The sequence below is a fragment of the Phyllostomus hastatus genome, unplaced genomic scaffold (genome assembly GCF_019186645.2).
Source record: "Phyllostomus hastatus isolate PE091 unplaced genomic scaffold, TTU_PhHast_1.1 phas_contig_1162, whole genome shotgun sequence".
NCBI lineage: Eukaryota > Metazoa > Chordata > Mammalia > Chiroptera > Phyllostomidae > Phyllostomus > Phyllostomus hastatus.
Window position 1 is genome coordinate 6,261,020 of NW_025333537.1, and position 22,555 is coordinate 6,283,574.

The 22,555-nt window shown below is 42.8% G+C and overlaps 1 protein-coding gene across 2 annotated transcripts in view; it reads left to right on the forward strand.

Annotated features, from left to right (window-relative positions):
* MED13L (mediator complex subunit 13L) overlaps positions 1 to 22,098 on the forward strand; it is a 260,578-nt gene extending 238,480 nt beyond the window's left edge. For both annotated transcript variants that reach the window (XM_045846637.1, XM_045846643.1), the window contains exons 20-31: positions 421 to 613; positions 1,195 to 1,621; positions 2,194 to 2,413; positions 3,948 to 4,136; positions 7,499 to 7,722; positions 7,910 to 8,052; positions 10,707 to 10,865; positions 12,099 to 12,275; positions 13,585 to 13,742; positions 16,420 to 16,581; positions 18,623 to 18,735; positions 19,249 to 22,098. In XM_045846637.1, coding sequence (XP_045702593.1) covers positions 421 to 613; positions 1,195 to 1,621; positions 2,194 to 2,413; positions 3,948 to 4,136; positions 7,499 to 7,722; positions 7,910 to 8,052; positions 10,707 to 10,865; positions 12,099 to 12,275; positions 13,585 to 13,742; positions 16,420 to 16,581; positions 18,623 to 18,735; positions 19,249 to 19,381 — 2,298 coding nt within the window. In that variant the 3' untranslated portion in view covers positions 19,382 to 22,098. The remainder of the gene's footprint in view (positions 1 to 420; positions 614 to 1,194; positions 1,622 to 2,193; positions 2,414 to 3,947; positions 4,137 to 7,498; positions 7,723 to 7,909; positions 8,053 to 10,706; positions 10,866 to 12,098; positions 12,276 to 13,584; positions 13,743 to 16,419; positions 16,582 to 18,622; positions 18,736 to 19,248) is intronic.
* Positions 22,099 to 22,555: the final 457 nt, after the last annotated feature.

The following is a 22,555-nucleotide window of genomic DNA, read 5'->3' on the forward strand; positions in this document are numbered from 1 at the left end:
AAGCATCACGAGTAGGGATTACCTAAGAGGTTTTAGTGGACATATGTGTCGGTCGGACTCAGTAGGCAGGAGCCGGGTTAGTTCCTTGTTTGACCACTAGCAATCAGGTAGTGCTCGGCAGTCTTCCCTCGTGCAGGAGGGATGGGCTGGGGTGCAGAAATGTTGATTATTCTTCAGAAGAAACATTTATTTTTCTGTAGAGGAGCTAGTCCACATTTTGGAGACAAACAGCAATTTCAGAGTACATGATAATTACCAGATAGGAGCAGCTTACAATGTTCGTTTGGTTGCATGTGGTCACACTAAAAAGAAAGGGGAAAATGCTTCCATGTGTATGGTACAGAATCCCCCTTGCTAACGCTATGTGCTGAACGAAGCAGTGGTTCCTGTTGCCAGTAATGATCTCGTTTGTGGTATCAGATGTGTAGGCTTGGGCAGCACAAGCCCATCTGCAAAGTGCTACGTGATGGGATCATGCGCGTGGGGAAGACGGTGGCACAGAAGCTGACCGATGAGCTTGTGAGTGAGTGGTTTAACCAGCCGTGGAGCAGTGAGGAGAATGACAATCATTCCAGACTCAAACTTTATGCGCAAGTTTGCCGCCATCACCTAGGTAAGTGGGGATTTATTAGGCAAAGTAGAATTTGAGAGGTAAAATAGCGAATTCCCCTCCCCCAACCTGTTAGGGTGCGGTATTATGCTTCTTTTGTCTAACGTTCCATTAAAGTTTCCTAAAGACATAATAACTAATTTACTCCAGGATTTTGAAAACTAGAGAGCATGATTTGGTATTAACTGCTTAGTTTTTATTTCAGATTCCTAGAATCTAAGAAGCTTATAAAGCTATATATGTGTATGAGCGTAATGTACCACAATGGTCGTAGACTTCATGGCCTCTCATTTTTCAGTGGTGGCGTATGGAGTCAGTCTGAAAGGAAAATGTTACAAATGATTAATTTTCTTTATTTTTAAATAAGGTTCTTTTTCAGTATTTATAATAAGTAGTTCCATGTTCGTTGCTGTGTTTTCAGGATATATAAGCACATGTTCAATTGTGAAGATAGCATTTTAGGTATCATAACCAGGGTATTGCAGCCTGAAAGCATAATTTTTAAAAAGTGACCATTTTGAATTTCTGACTGTGTAACTCTGCAGAGCCTCACTAAAATCACCTCTCTGCATGTACTCTTTCAGCACCTTATTTAGCCACTCTGCAGCTCGATAGCAGCCTGTTGGTACCACCTAAATACCAGACCCCACCAGCAGCAGCACAGGGACAAGCTACTCCTGGGAACGCTGGGCCTTTAGCTTCAAATTCAGGATCAGCAGCTCCCTCGGCTGGCAGTGCATTTAATCCCACCTCCAATGGCAGTTCTGCGAACCCTGCAGCAAGTAGCTCCACATCCGGTTCCTCCATGCCACCCGTCTCATCATCCGCCTCTGCTCCCACTGTCAACCAGCTAAGCACTACCTCTTCGTCAGGATTCAGTGGTAGTGTCGGAGGGCAGAACCCCAGCACTGGGGCCAGTTCTGCTGATAGAACGCAAGGGAACATAGGCTGTGGTGGAGACCCCGAGCCTGGGCCGAGCTCCTCTCAGCCCTCACAGGACGGACAGGAAAGGTACGTTGCTCACTGATTGATTGAGATGGGTGGCCTCAGCGCGGGCCCCTGCCTTGTCTGCTCTTCTTCTGCATCCCTCTCTCTCCTCAACCTCACGAGTCTCTGAATCCAGTGCTCTGATTTTTCTCTTGCAAATAGAAAGTGACAGCTGTCAATCAGTAGCTTCAGTGTTAAGAAATTTGAGACTTATTGTGACCTAACTTATCAACTTATTATTAAATTCATTAACTTAATAGTGAGCTATTATTAATACAAGTATTATATGAATATAATATATTTGTAACAGTAAGCTATTACTGTTAATATAATAGTATTATAAACCATCTTTGTAGACTATAGCCACAGGGAAAAACGGGGAGTTGAAAAAGAGGTCTCTCGTTTTAGAGGCAGTTACATTATTTATGTCTATCTTGGTGCTAACTGGCTTGGTTTGCCTTCATTTCAGTAATATGACACGTGTTAATGTTACCTTTAATCTTTAACCATTGTCCGAGGACTCTGCGTGCTCTATAACTGATTTTATTTTGTGTAAGTTATATTTACTTTTACATCTCGTGTGACTTTCTCTGCAGCGTCACAGACAGGGAGAGAATAGGAATCCCCACAGAGCCGGACTCCGCGGACAGCCAGGCCTACCCTCCGGCGGTCGTCATTTACATGGTGGACCCCTTCACCTACACCTCGGAGGAGGACTCCACCTCCGGAAACTTCTGGCTGTTGAGTTTGATGCGCTGCTACACAGAGATGCTGGACAATTTACCTGAGCATATGAGAAATTCTTTCATTCTCCAGGTATTTGCAAGTTTGTTTTTACCCTTGATGATGGTGTTTTTATGAAAGTAAACACAGTTCATGTTTTTTTAATAATTGGAAATACATAAAAATATATAGAAGAAAGAATATTCTTTTTGTACCTTTTTGATTTTTTTAAAAGATTTTATTTATTTATTTTTAGAGAGGGAAGGGAGGGAGAAGAAGAGAGAGAGAAACATCAATGTGCGGTTGCTGGGGGCCGTGGCCTGCAACCCAGGCATGTGCCCTGACTGGGAATCGAACCTGCGATGCTTTGGTTCGCAGCCCGCACTCAATCCACTGAGCTACGCCAGCCATGGCTTTTTGTCCCTTTTTGATTCAGCCATCATGACTATTTTGGTGTATTTCTAGCCTTTTATTCTGTATGTTTGTTTATACAGTGGAGATCAGACTTTTTAAAATACAACTTATTGACTTTGTACTTAATGTTATTCATGAATACTTTTCCATGTTATTTAAAATTTTCAAAAGTAACATGTTTAATGACTGCACATCTTCCACACTTCTTTGTGCCTATACAGTCAGATAATTTGCTTCCACTTTTCGCTATTAGAAATAAAGCGATAACAAACATCTTTATGTAAAATCTCTTTCTCACTTTTCAGGCCATTTCTTAAAGCAGATTCTTATAGATACTGGTAAACATCACCAGATTCCTTCCAAAAAGGTTATACTTATTTACATTTCTTTCAGCAGTGAATGAGCGTGACCATGTTTGCTGCACCATTGACAGCTTTATAGCATAATAAACTTAAAAATTTTATGGTTTAATAGGTGAAAAACAATTCCTTGTTTGGTTCTGTTTTACTGTTACTTTAACTAAAGCTATCTTATAGAATTAAAAGATTGAAATTTAAATTACCAGAATAGGTTATTAATGCCTTTTTATTGTTTTGAAGTTTTCCTGTGGAATGATTAGACAATAATTTCAAAGATGCTATACACACTATATGTATATATTATAAAAATGAGAGATCTGTTTAAAAACAGGTTTTTAAATTTGGGGGTATAGAGACAGTACGTTAAGAATTTGGCCCTAGCCCCGGCTGGTGTGGCTCAGTGGATTGAGCACTGGCCTGCGAACCAAAGGGCTGCACGTTTGATTCCCAGTCAGGGCACATGCCTGGATTGTGGGCGGGGTCCCCAATAGGGGGACGCTCGAGAGACAACCACACATTGATGTTTCCCTCCCTTTTTCCCTCCCTTCCCCTCTCTAAAAATAAATACATAAAATCTTTAAAAAAAAAGAATTTACCCCTAAAATAGGAGCAGGGTAATTTCGAAGTGACTGTGAATACAATGGCACCTATTCTTAAATTGCTGAGGTACATTTGGAATACAGGATTTTATGTCATTGGAAGTAATGAAGACTGATCTATATTATGTTTGGTATTTATAATTGTACAACTGAAGTCTCCTCTCCCATTCAAGTTAAGAATTCATGCATTTCATTTTCAACGTGGTTAGCAGGTCAGATCTCAGTGTCTAGTTCTGTCTGTGTCTGTGCCTGCAGATTGTGCCTTGCCAGTCCATGCTGCAGACAATGAAGGATGAACAAGTTTTCTACATTCAGTACTTGAAGTCCATGGCATTTTCGGTGTACTGCCAGTGCAGGCGACCTCTGCCTACCCAGATCCACATTAAGTCCCTCACTGGGTTCGGGCCTGCTGCCAGCATTGAGATGACACTCAAGAATCCGGAGGTAGGTAGGAGCAGGGCAGGAATTTGCAGAACGGGGAATTCTGTTCTAAAGATGCAAGCCAGGAGCATTGGTGGCTTTGCTGGTCTACCTTTATTTACGAGTGGTAGGTAGGCTTCTTTGATCCTTCAGTTCAAATAGAGGAGATACACCTGAATTTGTAAAATCCTTTGAGAGAAGAGGCGAGAAACTCTTGCTATTTTTTGATGTGGGACCTGAGGCAACAATATGCTTATCACTTGTACTTATGTTCAACTGTCCAATATTTATCTTGTTCCTTATTTTTTTAAGCTGATCTATATCTTTGATCACTAACTCTCTACCTTCTCTGGTTCTCTCTTGGTCAGCAGTTGTGTGGGTGTTTATTTCACAAGGGCCCCTCATGTTTCAGTCCACGTTCTTAGGGCTCTGCTTTCTTTTCTTCTTGTCTCAGGGCTTCTGTACGTAAATGAATGGTTTTTCTCTCCATCTTATTAAACCTACCTCCCACAGATACCTACCTCATAGGGAATTTTAAAACACCAAAGCCAAACTGTTTAAAACAAAAGTAAGCTTATTTTGTTTTACCCTTCACTTTACCCTGAAGATAGAAGCACAGGGCAGGCAACGTTGAGAATGTTCAGAGCCTTCAACAATCAGTTCCCTCAACTTGATTGCGTGGAAGGTTACCCCGTAATGAAAGCCAGCGAGCCCCGGCCGGTGGGGCTCGGCTGGAACGCTGTCCCGCACACTGAAGGGTCGCAGGGTCGGTCCCTGGTCGGAAGGCAGCCACTCTCTGTGTTCTCGTTCTCTCTCGAGCACTCTCTCACTCTCCCCCCCACTTCCTCTCTCTGTAAAGGCAATGAAAAAATGTCCTCGGGTGAGTATAAAAAAATTATTTAAAAAAGCCAACAAAGATCTCTTCATCATAAGAGAACTTAAAAAACACCAAAACTGCTGATTTTCGTTGGTAATGAAAGTTTTTTGGAAAAACTTTGTAAAATGCTTATCCCTTCTATAAGTAAAACCTGAGAAGTGGAAAAATGATGCAACTATAGATAAGACTGCATTTGTTGTAACTTGGTTCGTGTCAACTTGGTCCCAAGGGAGGAAGCTGCTTAGCTGACAACCTACATTCATTCTGGGGTTATATAAAATTTCTGTAGTTGGCAGTTTTAAGTGAGTGTATTCTTTTGAGTTTGAATTTTTCACTTTTGTGAGCAGTTCATCAGTTTTCTTTATTAGCTTTTCTAAAATTAAAAAAGTCAGTTTGTTTTTACTTGTTTCTTATTTCGTCTCCAGAAATTTTGAGTTACTGCTTTTTAAAATAAACTTAGTTCTTCTTCACTCCTTGTACTATCCCACATTTCAGATGCAGTCATTTCTTATGCTTTAGTAGGAAGTCGCCACAATTTCAAATGGTAATTAGTAGTATTTTGCATTTTCATGAGAGGAGAGTAAAGGCTGACTACTTATACTAAGATATCCCAGGACATGACATACGGTTTTTAAAGATTATAACATTTTTGGCAGAACCCCATCAGGTGTTCATGAGATAAAGTGAGGCTTATTTGAAAATAAATGCCAAAAATAGGCTTTTTTCCCTTTTGCTTTGAAACAGGAAGAGAGAAATCACTTAACTTACTAAGTACAAAAGAACCAAATGTTATGAACAGTTACTGAGGTTTGTGCATTTTTACTTGCTTTACAGTGATGATGAATTGCTAAATGCAGCCTCTCCCTCCGTCTGCAGCTAGAATATTGCACTTACATTCAGGAAACTCCCATCTGCTGTGTGCCCAGCCCCGTACTAGGTGATGAGGGTGCGAGAGAGAACCAAAGTGCCAGGTCCCTGCTTCTAGGAATTCCAGTTCTCTACAATGTTCCAGTCTCGTGGAAGCACATTTTCACATACGAAAGAATGTAGTTTAGTATTTATCATTCAACTTAATAGAAGAAAGTCTGTCACTGGTATCACTTCCGTTTTTCATAGAACATCCAGCATCCCAAAAACAGAGTTGGGTAGAATGTGTTACCTCGTGACTTATCACAGGCTCTCCATTGCATCTGAAATGTTTGGCATCTAACCTGTCGTTTAACACAAAACTTTCCAGGCAGCCTCGGCTGGATCCTTTTTTTAAAAAAGGACTTATTGAGATGTAATTCACTTATAAAATTCACCTTTTTGAAAGTTGTATAGTTTGGTGATTTTTAGTTTATTTATAGAATTTGCAACCGTCACTGCTATCTGACTTCAGAACATTTCATCAATCCAGAAAGAAACATCAAACCTGTCCGCAATCACTCCTCATTTTACTTTCCTCCCAGCTCCTGGCAACACTAATCTACTTTCTGTGGCTATGGGGTTGCCTGTTCTGGACATTTTATGTAAATGGAATCACAATATATAATCTTTTATGTCTGGCTTTTTTCATTTAGCAGAATGTTTGAAGTTCATCCGTGTCATAGCATAGAAGTTTGCTGACCCTGCTGTAGTTCATTAAATGTGAAAAAGTGTATGATAGCTGTAAGCCACGACAACAGTTAAATGTCACAGTTTATGTGACGTGTTCGTCTTAGGTAACAGCTATTGCTTTGATTTCTCAAATCACACACCTACACACTTAAGTATAACATACAAACAGAAAAGTACTCCAGCATAACTATACTGCTTGATGAGTTTTCTCTATGTAAAATTATCATGTAACAAGCACAAGAAACAAAACATAGCAAATGTCCAGAAACCTCTCCTCCAGCCAGTCCAACAGTGATCACTGTTCTGACTTACAGCAACATAGTTTTGTCTGTTCTTTCACTTGCATATAAATTGAATCATGTAATTGATAATCCTTTGTGTCCGGCTTCTTTCATTCAGTGCTGAGGTTCATCCTTTTTATTGCTTTTAGTGGTGGTTTTTTAATTCTCTCTGCTGTTTAATGTTCTGACTGCATGACTGTCGTCACAGTGTGTCCTTCATCTTACTGTTGGTGGGTGTTCCGCTGCTTTTCTGTTTGGAGCTCATATGGTGAACCACACCGGGGGTTTCCTGTCTTTTGTGTGAGACATTCTGGTGGGTGTGTGGTGGTATCTCATTGTGGTTTTAATTTCCACTTTTCTAATGACTAATGAAGTTGGGCCAGTTTACTTTCTAAAATAGTGATTTCTTTTCATAAGGAAATATTGGCTTGGTTGGATGCCCTAGCTTATATCATTTAAATAGGCTTTCCGTTGCTTGGGTTATGGTTGCTGTTTATATAGATAGCTCTGGTGGGAAGCAGTCTGTTGTCATTATTTTCTGTTGGTTTCATTCAGTGCTGTTCTAGTTTTTGTTGTAAACATGAACTTGAATGGCTTTATGTTGATATTGATTTTGATTTTGATTTCAGAGGCCCAGCCCAATCCAGCTTTACTCCCCTCCTTTTATATTGGCCCCAATCAAAGACAAGCAGACGGAGCTGGGAGAGACGTTTGGCGAAGCAAGCCAGAAATACAATGTGCTCTTTGTGGGCTATTGTCTGTCTCACGACCAGCGCTGGCTTCTGGCTTCCTGCACTGACCTCCATGGGGAGTTACTAGAAACTTGTATTGTAAATATTGCTTTACCAAACAGGTGAGGAGCCTTGCTCTATGTGGTGCATGAAAGTTGACGCTCTGCCTTTCCTTAGGGTACAAATCTTTCTCACTTCTCTGTCTAAATACACCTGGTCCCCTGTGGGTGGGTTCTTTGGAATTTTCTTGGTTTTGTCTAAGTGATAACTTTGACTCTTTTGGGAACCTTTTCCCCATTTCTATTTTAGGTCACGGAGGAGTAAAGTATCTGCACGTAAAATCGGACTGCAGAAGTTGTGGGAATGGTGCATAGGCATTGTCCAGATGACGTCTCTGCCCTGGAGGGTTGTTATCGGGAGACTGGGGCGTCTTGGCCATGGGGAGCTTAAAGGTGAGAAGTTGTTGAGGCAGTGCATGCCAGAAACGAAGGAACAGAGCTGCGCTGATGCCACTGGCCGCACTGAGGGAGAAAACTGTGCGGCTGGTAGGAAGGGTGCGGCAGGTTATATTTCCACGTCGCTTTAAATACACAGAAAGCCAGTGGTTTTTAAACTCTTCGTTGGTAACAAAACCATTTACCCTAAGAAAATCAAGAAAATGTTTTATTACTATAAAAGTGATACTAAGTACATTAGAATTTCTAACATTTTTTACATATTGAGTCAAGGAACAGAACAAGTCAGTTTTAACACAATTTCATGTCAGAGATTATGGATCATAGTAGAGGTCGTATGTGAGAACAGCCTTCAGTTTCTTTCATTCATTTATGTTGGCGGTTGGTGGTGATGAGTTTTGTATTTCTGTATGTTGCTTTGGTGGCACAATAGCAAGACTGCCCTGATTTACAAGGACCAGCAGTTGCAGACTGGAACAGTCCTTATTCACAGTGCCACTGTCTGGCACTCTTCAGTCTGGAAGCTGAATGGTGTGGGGGGTTTTAAGTTGAATCAGCAAATGTATCTACCAACTGCTTATATTTCTTGTAAATACAATAGTCACAAAGCACTAGCAGTAACTAACATAGCACAGCTGGCCACCGGCAGCTGCCCTGCCAGGCCTCAAGCCCAGCTCATTGACTCACCCACTGTGGCTACTTGCACAGCTTTAAAAGCCTAGATTATTCTTTTAAATAAAGCCTTATTAATTAATGGCACATTTATAAAAAGTCCAACATATGTATATAGAAGGGAGAAGCATTTTTCTAAGGTCTGCACAAAGCAGGACTGTAGGATTTGGTGTCAGGACCACAGTTTGCTGACTCTTGCACTAGGCTACACACATTATTTCTTTACACAAAATTTGTGTCAAATATTTGTGGAACCCCTGAAATAAAACCTTTGATATGAATATAACTTGCATTGTAGCAAGTGCCTGAGTGAGTTAATTATTAAAGTGTAACAGCAGTTATACAAATATTACATAGTATGTATTAAATAAGTGTTTCTTAGAAATCTATTGTACATAATTTTTTAGTAATAAATTGTATTATAGACCAATAGACAATATTATCCTTTTCATTCTTTAAAGAATATTATACTTATAATGAATCTTATATCAGTAGCCTAGAGGTCTGACACATTAGGGAATTCATCATTTCATTTCTGTCAGAATTCCTATCTTCTCTCCTACTGTGCCTCTTAGTCAACCTTATTTCTTAAAGGTTTTAAGCTACTCTTAACCCTTGGGAAAAGTTAGAATATAATAGAAAAGAAGAAGAGGGGATAAAAATGTAGCCTAGTGGCCTAGACCCTTGGTATTTTGGAAAATTATTAAGGCCATTGCCTTCTCTTGTATGGTTTATTAGAAGGGGCACGCTCCTCCCGGCTCTTAGAGAGGAAGAGTGTACATGGGACTGAAGACTCTGTCTGAAGAGGGGGAGAAAGGGTGCTCTCAGGGATGGAAACATGGAAAGAGCCTAGTGCACAGGAACTCAGTTTACCGCCCTGCAGTCCTTCCTTCGGGGTTGCAGTTCTGCACGCATTGCATTTCTGTGTGGCGGTGTCAGATGCGAGCCTGCAGGCTTCGGAGTCAGCTTTGTGAGTGTCTGTTCTTTATCACCAGAGTGCTTGTAAGAAAACATGTACCACCTTTTCCTCCTTGTTTGATTTTAAGTACAAAACTCGCATCTGTTTGATTTTTCTGTGGTTTTAAAAAATACCTTTCTGTGTTCCTGGCCACTTTTATTTCAGCTACTACAATTTGAGGTTACTTAGGAATAAGAAATATGAAAAAAACTTCCACCTTCTCTTTAAGGGGAGAACAGCTTGTTTGGAAGCATACGGAGTTAGAGAAGCCTGCAGGAGTGCCCTTTCATTAGTGGGATGCAGTGTGACGGCCGTGCTACGGCCGGAGTGTGACATGCTTCCCGTGTGTCAGGGAGGGTGTGAGAGAGGACCGATCGAGCTCAGTCCGCAGAGTCAGTGTGGCCCATAACCCTCCCTGAGCAGACATGGTGCTTTTGTTTGGAGGCAATAAACAAATATTAGAAAGTTTATGCCGCCTTTTTAATCCGCCTAATTATTGTGGCATCATTCAGAGTACTTTACGGACACCCATTGTTTGTTAGTGCTTCTGGGCTTTCTAAAAAAGGTTCTCCTTCGTTTCTGCTGCTTCTTGCCTTTCATGGAAACAACCGATTTACAGCAAGCAGTAGGCAAAACTGAGGTCGCCCAACTGTGCTCTCCTCTAAAGAGAAGTGTTGATGGGGGCTGGAGACAAAGGAGAAGGGGAGAACAGACTGGCCGCATCTTTGAAAAGTATCTGAAGTGTCTGAATCTACCAGGGTCTGTGCTGGACTCTCACAGGTCATTTCAGACCTGACTGCAGTCTACAGAATAGTAGGCCTTTGTTTCTTTCTTAATGAAGTGTAATAAAAGTCCAGTAACATTTCCTTTGCAGCAAAAGGGGGGGGAACCTCTGTAAAGTCACATTCCCATTAGGGCCCAATCCTGGAAATTCACTTAATAGGCAAAACTGGTAAAACACTCAAACATAATAGCAATATGAATTTTAAAGACTGTGTATGACTGTGATATTTGATTTCAGATTGGAGTATCCTCCTTGGAGAATGTTCACTACAGACAATCAGTAAACGGCTCAAGGACGTGTGCCGGATGTGTGGAATCTCTGCCGCAGACTCTCCTTCTATCCTTAGTGCCTGCCTGGTTGCCATGGAGCCCCAGGGGTCCTTTGTAGTGATGCCAGGTAAATCTCTCTCTTCTTGTCAGTTTCATTAATGAGGTATCACATCAGTTCAGTCCATTAAATTTAAGTCCACAGACAAGTGTAGAATGTGTCTTTATTTTTTCTGTTCATAAGAGAAGATTGTACTTAGGGCTAAAAAATGGAAACCATTTGGTCTCTTCCAAGGGGAGTAGTTTGTGATTTTATTGTCTTTGTTGACCATAGCTTGGTCAAGTACATTCTGGATATGATTGAGCAGTCTTAGAGTCATGGCTAACTACTGTTGCCTGACCCTGACTTGTTAGGTTGTCAAGGTCACCCTCCAAAAACGACTAACGTAGACACCAGCATGATGCGTATTTTAAAGACAGAATCTGTAAGCAGCCTTAAGAGAGCATGTGTAGAATCTCTTTCACAGCGAGGATGATTGGTGAGGCGCATAGAGGTGAAGCATTTGGTACATGCAATGCCCGGGCCGCAGTAAATTCTCAGTCAGTGCCTGTGTGCAAATGGCCAAAACACTGTGGCCACCGAATTTGTTTTTTCATTAGCAACCAAGCTATTGTATAATTTTATAACAAAGCAATTTTATACTTTGAAACCTGTTTTTACCACCTGAGACTTCTTTGATCAAATGGGAGACCCTGTCCACTCATGGTTATGAAAGTAAATAGTGTTGTGGTACAGGAGACAGATGGCCCGTGTTGGCCTGCTCGACATGCCACCTGGGCAGATGACACTGCTCCTTTGTGCACTGTCCTCATCACAAAGTGGGGATCATAGTTCCTGCCTCGAGGTGGCCGTGACGCCTGAATGCGATGGCAGGAATACAGAATTTAGCACAGAGTCTGGGGTGTGCTAAGCATTCAATAAATGTTACTTCTAACAATCATTAGTTGAATGGTGCCATTGGTACAGAATTGTATCATTTAGGAGAATAGTGCTTTATAAATTGTGAACAACGACAGGAGGAAGGAACATGGGAGATTTATTTTTAGAAATACTTCTTATAAGTAATTAAATCATATTTGGTAGACTCGGTCCAATTTTACCATAACATTTCCGGTATGAAATGAGAGCTGGGTTATCGTAGCAGGTTTCTTGAAGATATTTAAACACTTGCGCTCACCTTTAAATGTATTCATTGTGACAGTTGTGTCAGACTTGCATCTCTACAGTCTTGGTCCTCTTAAAAACCTCATTTCTGGAGTCACTCACTGCTGCACAAAAGGAATTAATACTTTTTTTTTAAAGACGCGGTCACGATGGGCTCTGTTTTTGGCCGAAGTACCGCATTAAACATGCAGTCGTCTCAGCTCAACACCCCTCAAGATGCTTCTTGTACACACATCTTGGTGTTCCCGACGTCGTCGACCATCCAGGTGGCTCCGGCCAACTATCCCAATGAAGACGGGTTCAGCCCCAACAATGGTGAGTGGAGGACCGTGTGTGCCTGGGGCCCAGCTCCTCCCAGGAGGCCCAGAGCTAGAGTGGGCAGCGGCGGGCTGCTGCGGGCTCTCTGAGTTGTGATAAACAACACGTGAAGCAGGAAGCAGGTCAGACAGTCAGACAGTCTTTTTGGTTTTGGAGAATTAATTGGCTCTATTACCAAGACCAAGTAAATACTTACCTCTTTTGGGTAATTCACTTTCTCTTGTTTTTCATTAAAAGGCAAAAGCAGTATCTGTTTGGTATTGTGTACAGTACATGGGTGTTACTCTTTTGATAACTATTTCTTGATCTGATTTGAAGTGTTTGAAGACTGCTAGGCAATATAGTGATAACACCTGCCTTTAGCTAATCACTGGGAATCTAATTTGTTCTAAAACAACTTTTTACTTCATTATCGATAGTAAATATTTTTAGTTTGAGTATATTAAGGCATTTGTTAAGAAATGATTATTTATAAACTGTAAATGCTCAGTATTATGCGGCCATTTGCGTTGTGTTTTAAAGAATTTTTAACAGCGACCAGCGTTTAATTCTGTTAAAGGGGGAAGGTAAAAGGACAGCACACTGTGTGTGTGTATTCGGGGTGGGGCAGAAGTGGTTGGCAGTGCTGCGTGCACAGAACACAGTTTATGCTTGCGTTAGTGTTTCTTACTGCATTGTTTTCCATGTGGACAACTGGAACCCGCTTTTGCCCCACTCTGTTCATACTCTATGTAGTATGGATAACCAGTAAGAGAAAAAGAATCATAGAACAAATGTTTGTGGTAACTGGGTTATGGGTGATAGTGTTCCTCTTCTATGCTGTTCAGGTTTTCTGCTGTGCATGTACCTGACTCATCTAATATGGGAGAGGATTTCTTAGTGAACACGTGGTGCTTTGATCTGCTTGCGGATGAGGCCTCTAGTTTCAGGGCAGGTTTACTGAACCTGATAACCTGCAGTAATTCAGCCTCCAGTATTTTAGGTGCTAATTGGCTGCATAAATGGGTTCCGCTCTTTTCGTAGACAGTGTCCGTTTTAACGTCGTTAAATAATTAAATGCTTCTTTCTTTAGCGCTTCTTCCATCTTTATTTCTTCATTTATTTATTCATTCTGTTAATACTTCTCATTGGAGATCATCAGAGAGAGTACAAAATCAAAGAATAATTTGCAGCACTCAGTCGGTGCACGTTAAATCTTACTAATTTGTTAATAGCACCTGCCTGTTATATTTGTAGCCCCCCAACTGTGTATTGGTTATGGATAGTTTTTTTTAATTGTTGTGTGTTTTTTTTTACTCCCCTCTAGATGACATGTTTGTTGACCTTCCATTCCCAGACGATATGGACAATGACATTGGCATATTAATAACTGGGAACCTCCATTCCTCCCCCAACTCCTCCCCAGTCCCGTCCCCAGGCTCTCCTTCTGGAATCGGCGTGGGCTCTCACTTCCAGCACAGTCGGGTAAGGGCGGTTTGACGTAGGCTGTCGGGAACAATCTCAGCCGTCAGGAAAATAGTCCTCCGGAAGTGCGGTCATCTTTTTACTATGTGCACCTGTCTCCGAAGTGCTCTTGGTCCCCGATGTGAGAGAAGTAAGTGTGGGAAGGTGACTCTGGAGTTGTTCCATTTTGGATAAAGGCAGGAATCTGAAAGAAATGTATTATTATTCCAGATTAAATTTTTTTCAGAGGAGCAGTCCTATTACGGCTGTAAGGGTGTGTGCGATTACTGTTTTCTTAGCAGAAATTAGTTTTGGTTGCTTGCTGCTTCCCAGTTATTTCTAAAGTTTTGCCAAACTAGTGGTTTTTTGGAGGCTAGTTGGACAGATCTGCTTATTTAAATGCAGAGTAACTGTGTTAATTGAAGACCACGTTTGTCGATGGTTAATTGTTCCGAAAGGAGCCTGACTGTTCCATGTTACAGCCCGGCGCCTGCGTTTACGCAGTCCGCTCTCCTCTGTGACCAGGCCGTGGGAAGGGCATAGCCTCGGGAGGCTTTTGTGGGAGAAATAGTCAGGTTGATGCCAGAATATTAAGGAAAAAAGCCAGAGCTTACAACTAGGTTCATCTTTAAATATCAAAGGGATATTAAAGGTGGATTAACAAAAGATTGACGAGGAAAAGATTCTGCCATAACTCGTATTAACTTTGTTTAAACACTAGATGATTCGTGCTTTATTACTACATTGTACCCTTTATTTAAATGTTAAGAGACTGAGGGGTTGAGACACAGAAAATTGCTCTGTCTGATGTATTAAACTGGACAAGTATACACAACCCTGCTCACACTCGTTTAGACAAAAGATGTACTTAGAGGGCTTAGGTCTCTGTCAGGGGGGCTTTGATTGCCAGCCCTGAGTTGAATCAAGAGAAAGAAGATTTAAGCCTCAGCCACAGCCCATGAAACCCGGGCAGGTCGGCTCACCGGGCTGCCCTCGAGTTACTGCCTGGCTCCCACCCTCCTCCTCCAGGAGGGAAGAGATTTTAAATGTCTTTATTTCCTCCAAAATCATTCACCAGTTAATGATAATTTGTTAATTCATTGGAGATTATTGTGATAGGAGCCAGGAACACAAATTTTATATTGGCTAGTTTTAATTCAGGATTAATGTGAAATCTAGAGGCAGATGGCATAGCAGCTAAGAATGTGTGCCCTGGGTGAGTACAGCTGACTCACAGCCACCCAGGTCGCTGGATTTGTGACCTTGGACACGCCTGCTTCACCTTCTCAGCCTTAGTTAGCTTATCTGTGAAATGGAAATGATAGCAGCCACCTCCAGTACTGCTGGTTGTAATACAGTTTATCCATTCACAGAGAGTTGGTGATTCAGGTGTAATTTTAGTTTCATAGGAAACAGAGGTGTGCTGTATTTTCTCCCTCTGTTGCAGCCTCCAGCCCTAAAGGCTGTCATGGACTGTCGCCTTTTAATGGCCCTGCTTTGAAGCTGGCTCGTCAGGTGGCCTTTTTGAATCCAGAGCACGTGTAGCTAGGTGACCCATGAGGTGTTTTTAGCATTCCCTCTTTCTGAACCATTAAGCATTCTTTGATACTCAGTTAAGACATTACAAAAGGGGAGCGGATTTGTTCAAAGTTGCAGTAAGTTTTATTTTTTAACCATCTCGGAACTAATACAGGTTGGTGTAGTAGTTGAGGATTTATTTTTTCCTTGAAACTGAAGGCTTTTAAAAACAGATTATTATTGCTTGCATGAAAACAATATTTTCAACTCTTGAAGCTAGCTAAAAGTATCAAAGATGAGGAAAATGCCCATTTCAGAAACGCACAGTAAGTCTCTTACAGGAGCCTGTTATTAAGAGGATTGCTGTAAAGTAAAACAAGGCTGCTTCTCGAGCAGAGCTCCCACTGCCGGCAGGTCAGTGACACCCGGGCCCTGCAGGTCCCCGTGCCGTGTCGTGCTTCCCGAACCAGTGGGTGGTCAGGTGCGCTTGTGTGTTCTAGGTTGGCTGCTAGTGAAAGGGCACGAGAGTGCGGCGGTGCCTTCAGCTGTCAGAGACTTGCTCCTTTCCTTCTTAGTTTGATACCTAATAGTGCCACATGGCAGAGCTTACCTTCTGCTGAAAAGAACCAAAGAGAATAAATTTGTACTTAAGTGACTGGTATCATTAGTTTTGCTGGTACCTCCTGCCTGAGCCATACTTTCCATCAGCCGTCTGTGCGCCGCACAGACAGTGCCTCCCTGTTGAGCTTTCTTGGTTACCTGGCGTTTTTGGGTGAGGTGCTGCCAGAAAGGGGGGCACTCGTTACAGTGTGCAGGGTGAGCTGACCAGAAGCCGGTGGAGGCGGCCCACGGGCACAGACTTCCGGCTCTGAAACCAGTAGGCCCCGGGAGCTGCCGCGCAGCGCGGGGGCTGTGGTCACCGCCGCGGTGTCGCGGATCTGAAGCCTGCCGAGAGCGCAGATCTTAACAAAACAACTTCTGTGACTGTGTGTGGTGGTGGACGCTAACTAGACTTCCTGAGGTAATCACTTTGCGATATATAAAAATACGGGAGTAGGAATTATTGTGTTATATACCTGAAACTAAGATGTTTTATGTCAATTATATCTTTTTTTTTTTTTTTTTTTTACGTTTCCTTTGGTGGTAAATGCTGATAATGCTTTTGGGGTTTGTGTCTCAGAGCCAGGGAGAGCGTCTTCTTTCTAGAGAAGCCCCTGAGGAGCTGAAGCAGCAGCCTCTGGCCCTTGGGTATTTTGTATCAACTGCCAAAGCTGAGAATCTCCCGCAGTGGTTTTGGTCATCGTGTCCGCAGGCTCAGAACCAGTGCCCTCTCTTCCTAAAGGTTGGTTACGTACTTGCAGTTGGGGGTGGGGAGGGGAATGAGCGAGTGACTTACGATTACATTCAGTTTTGGTTCAGAATTCCTGCCACCACAGCCTTACTCTGTGCCCCGTTTCTGATACATGTGTTTATACTCTGAGGGTATGTAAGCTGCAGTCACAGGTGGGGAGTAGAATCTAGGAGAGGAGCCCACAACCATGTCACAAAGAAATGAATCACACTGACGGGTGTGGGGACTTTGTGGGGCCCGGAGGGCACCTGTCGGCTGGACACGTGGTTCCATTCAGCGGCCTTTCTCCCTGATCCGCTCGCATCGCTGTCGGAGAAGTCAGCCTGGGCGGAAGTGAGAAGGAGCCGCCTTCTTGCTCCCCTGCCACCGGCTGCTGTGTGTTCCCGAGGGCAGGGCCAGAGGCAGCGGAACCGTTCCACATCCACACTCGCTCCTCCCTGTGCATTTCTTGGAAAGTTTTTATCCAAGTTAAGGGTTAAATACAAAAGATCACCCACTTCCAGTTTGGGCGAAGGAAACTGGAAAGAAATCCATTCCTCGCCCACAGATTGGCAAAGAGCCAACGGTTTGACACCATCACTCTGTTGGCGGGGCCGTGGGAGAGGCCGGGTTCTACAGCCCTACACGTTTTCCTTTTGATGCTGCAATCCCAACTCCAGAAATCTATTCCAAAGAAACTTGGGCAGAAACAAAAAATGGCATATGTGAAAGATTAGAAACAGCCGAAATGTCCAACAGTAGGGGACTGGCTGAATAAACTGTAATAGTGGGGTATTACTGCCCATAACAGAATGAGAAATGTTTGTATGTAATCATCTGATGTGTGAGACCCACACATACACATATCCGCCCCCCAGAATGTTCAAACCAAGAATAATTGAAGGAATTTTCTTTTCCTGGTGACTGCAACATATTATTACAAAGTCAAAGAAGTTATATAAAATGTTATCTAATCTTTGCATTTAAATTATGAGTGTAAACCTAGATTTATTGTTTCTTCTTTAAAAGTGTATTTTAACTCTTGTCTACTGAAAAGGCTTAGGAGCAGTGACTGCTTAGTAGCAGTGAATACCTCTCTTGCCACGATTGTGGTTCCTAAATACCATTTGTTATTCATAATTCTTTGGAGAAATGACTGATTCCAGGATTGAAGTAAGAATTACTCAAGATGAACCTGGGATATCTTGTCACGCTTAAAAGCAAGGATGTTACCTGAGAGTAGAGCACTGGCAGAGAACCCAGCCGCCAGCGTGGAGGGGTTTCCGTTGCCCAAGAACAGTGCCATTTGGCCTTCGAAAAGAACGTGGTAGCCGCAGGTGGAGGTCAGCCCACGGGTTCATGATTGCACTGGAAAGTGGACTGTTAAGTGTTTACTTAACAGTCACCTGTTGAAGCTGGTAGAGCAGCAGCTCATTACCCTAAAAGTGGAAAAATAAAGAGAAAGAACCAAGCATTTATGTTGCTTCTCTTATGCATATTATATTTCTTAGTTATTTAATGAATTACACTATGCTAAAACCATTAACAGTGGATGGGAAACTTTGTAATGGATGGGGCATGCTGGCACCTCCTAATTCAGTGACCGTGCCAGTGGGGACAGCACGTGGAGTGCCTCATGCTGTGATGCGATGAGAATGGCACAGCCCCCGTTATAACGTGTTCTTGTTTCTGCCCCCGCCCCCCACAATAATCTGAACCTAACTGAGTCTCTAGAACTATCAGCTCGTGGAAACCGGGATGGAAGAACGCCACAGGGACAGCAAGCTGTAGGCACCTTGTGTGGCCTTCTCCAGGTGGAGACCTGCAGGGGCACGTTACTTGTGCATCCACAAGGCTAGCTCCCCACTCCCCCAAACTCTAGGATATGGAGTTTTGTGGAATCACATTGGGGTTACTGAGCAGCTTAAAATTCATAAACACACAGAAGCCCCGCCTTCCAACTTAAGAGCACGTGCTCTGGGCCGTGGGCGACCCTTGCGCTGCCCCTCGGTGGACCAGACCAGGAGGGTAAGGGGCTCTGCTCTCTCGCCAGGCTTCCCTGCACCACCACATCTCAGTGGCACAGTCGGACGAGCTGCTCCCTGCCAGGAATTCCCAGCGGGTTCCACATCCTCTCGACTCCAAAACCACATCTGATGTTCTGAGGTAGGTTCAGACCCAGGCGCATAGCAGCACAGTTTGAAATTATATGATATTCCTTTGCTCTTGTTTTTCAAGTGTTGTAATTGAGGTGTGGCATTCACGGAAAAGATGCTACCTTTGTGCAGTGCAGCGCTGTGACGAAAAGAAACCAGCGAAGTTAATTTTAGTAATAAATTCAATTGTATCAGAAATAGATCAGGATAACATCAGATATATCCAAAATATTCCAACAGTAATCAATATAAAAACATTCATGAGCTATTTTACATGGTTTTTAAATACCGAGTCTTTGAAATCCAGGGCCTGTTTCATACTTCAGCACCTGTGAGGTCACATGCAGCCGTGGCTGCAGTCCTGGACAGTGCGGGTCTGGGGGAGGGGGGTGCAGGGGAGCGTCCGGGCCAGGTAAGGAAGGACGGGAGGCCTTCTTCCTGCGGACGTCCGGAACATTAGGCTGGGTGGGTCACCACACCTCTGCCGGGCCTCATCCCCTGACCTGTGCCTTCTGTCCGGCAGGTTTGTCTTGGAGCAGTACAACGCTCTGTCCTGGCTCACGTGCAATCCGGCCACCCAGGACCGTACCTCCTGCCTTCCCGTCCACTTTGTGGTGCTCACTCAGTTGTACAACGCCATCATGAATATACTCTAATTAGAAAAGCACTTGTTCTCTCTGGCTCAGTTCCTTCTCCCGCAGCCTCAGTCCACGGAGCCTGCTCCACTCTGCAAAGGCCCCAGTCCTCCTCTCGAGACCACTCTCCACAGCCCGCGCTGTGGCTCCCCCTCAGCAGGCACAGACGTGTCCGCAGTGTTCGTTACCGGAGGGACTCACCGGCGCTTCTCTCGCGGGCCGGAGACTTCCACGGGTGGTGACTTCAGCCGGTGCCGGGGTGTGTGCAGCCCCAAACCTCTGGTTTCACAGGAAGGTTTTGCTGGTGTTGGTTTTCAAGAGGGAAACAGAAGAGACAGTATCCTTTTGCACAAGAGTCTGTGTTTTCAGTCTCTGTTTTAAAATAAGGGTAGTTTGCCCTTTGGATGAAATCCTCTAGGTATTGGTGTACGGCCTGTGGGTTACCCGAACTCCCTGTTCTGGGACTTTTTAAAAACAAGAACCAGCTCAAGTACGCGATTTCACGCGGGGTTCCTCTCTCCCTGGCGCGCCCATCTCGACTGGCATGAGTGTTTTGGTTAACTTCATACCTGTGTGCAGACACGAAAGGTCTGGAGACATCTCCATTTCATTTATTTATTTTAAGTTGCTTTGTCATATGGTTTTTGTGACTTTTCTTTTGATTTTTTTTTAATTTGTGAGGACCAGGCACAGTAGCTGAAACTCAGCTTACATCCACCATAGGGTTCTTTGACTACATACCTCTGTCCTAGGAGCCGGAAAGGGGGTGACACAAATCGGGGAGCATGCCTAAAAAGTGCTATGTCCCAAACCACCCAGCAGTAGGTTTTGCTAAGAACAAACTGGGTAAACATTCTGCCGTGTTCCTTATTAAAAGTGGCCAGCATTTCATGAAGGATAACATTTTTATACAGAAGGCAGTCAAGTTCAACCCAGAGCCATGGAGGCAAGTACCTTCATTAGTTTTATATAGTCACAATGGAAATATATTTTCTAGTGAATTCTTACTGAAAGCCAGGTCTCTCCTCTCATTAGATCAAAAGGGACTCATGTATATATTACAATCAAAAGTGTTTGCTCATAAAATCAGTTATAAATATGGTGAATTTTTTCTGGACTGTAGGAATATTATTTCAAAGAAATATTACAACTTAACCATTAAATTAGTACTTGAACTTGAGCCTTCCTGGTGGGACTTTTTTTTTTAAATGCCTTTTTAGAGCATTAATGGCTAATTGAAGTATTTTATGACTCCTCATTCCGGGCCCCAGAGGGTTGTCTGTGAGCCCCGCCTCGAACCCCACCTGCGTGCGTGTCTGTGCGTGTCTGTCGGAGGGCGTGGGCAGGCGGCCTCCCGGGAGCCGCTCCGGCCAGGCTGCTGAGCGCTAGACGTCTGTGGAGAGAATCACACAGATTTTAAAAGTTCTTCCAAGAGACTACCATGTCCCGGTTATTAACAAAAAAAGGAAAAATGTAGTAACTGATAGGATTTTGTAAAAGTATTTTTCTTGAAATAATCTAACGTTTAAAACATTATATTAAAAAAAAAGTGGTGTGGTGGGAACGTGAAAGCAGAGAAAGAAGTTGTAAATGGGTGATTTTGTTCTCTGTCCCACCAGCTGGGGGGTGACTTTCGCAATGTATAGGTTAAAAGAATCTGATATATCAAAATCATTTGTATCTAATGTGTACAGTGTAAAATTGACTTGAAAATATTGCAGTGCTATTTTTTCTTAATCAGAAAGGAAAAATTCTCATGGCCTTTTGAAGAGCATAAGATGTTGAAGATTGTAAACTTGTATAAAATTATCTTGGTGAGAAGACAAATTGTAAAGTAGATATTTGTAATCTTTTACCACTTTGGGGTTGCTTTTTTTTTCCAGAATTCATCAGAACTTTGAATTTTTTTTAAATGGGCTGTTTTTAATGCAGGGGCTTTTCTTCCCTAGAAACCCAGTTCTAAGCAAAAAAAGAAAAAAAAAGAAAGAAAAAGAAAAAACCCACAAAAAAACAAAAAACCCCTACAAAAAATCTTTCAAAAAAAAGGCAGCAAAGGGTAGTTTTCATCTGGTGTCTTTTATTTAAGTTTTTTAAGTTAAGAAAAGCTGGTGACATATTTATACGTTTTTGTGCAAAAATAAATGAATGGCAATAGATTTTAAAAAATCTTATTATGTACTTCTGTGTGAAAAAGTCTGTATAATATTTCCCTTAAATATGCATTATTTTACTTGTGAGTTTTTTACTGAATTAATCTGAAATGTACAAGCCCTGGATTTGCTACAGAGTGAGAAGTTATTTTATTTTTTCTTTATTTTTAATTTTTGAAATTCTGCAGAAATCAGAACTCGGACCCTGGTTGGAACTGAGAAGGGGAGTGGGGAGGGCGAGGGGCGGGGCTGGCCGGCATGCTTGTATGTACATCTCAGAACCTTTTTTACGTGTAAAAGCTGTACATTTCTGGGAAGTTCTGAATTCCTTTTGTTTCTTTTTTCCTTCAGGCATTTTGCAGTGAGCTTCTTTTATATATAGCAAACAATTTGAAAGAATACAAAAATATGTGAAGTTCATTTAAAAAAACTACAGTATAGCGGTGGTACAGTACACTAAAAGACTTTGATAAAAAGAAACAATACTAAAAGGCCTCCATTTTAAATGTCATTCATATATACCTTGTGAATGAGAGCTATATACTTTTACACACTTTTTTAGAGGAATAAATTATTGAATTACTGAAACTTTGAGTGGCTTCTTTTCCCTCCCGTCCTGCCTTTGTAGTAAAAGCGGCCTGTACCCCCTTACACAGGGTGTCTGTTACGGGTTGCACACTCCGTCACGAGGTACCTTCCAGAGTGAAATGAACCTAGAGTTTCACTACCCCAACTGCCCCTGACTGTCCCGTCCAGCAGAATACCAGCTGCTCCTGGGTGGTCTCCTCCTCCTCCTCTGAGGGGCGAGTTCACTCCTGGGTTAGTTTCAGAGCGCGCACCACCGAGCTAGGAGCCCTGGTGCTGAGCTCTTCAGCTGTCTTGAGTCGCGTGTAATGGTGTCATAAGATTGCGGTCAGTCCTAGAACACATTCACGGCGCTAGTTCTTTCTTTCTCTTGACAGCCCCGGCCGGTTTCTTTTTGCTGTTCCTTCGAAATAGCAGGCACATCTCCCTCCACGTTCCCCCGGTTTGCAGGCTGGTGACA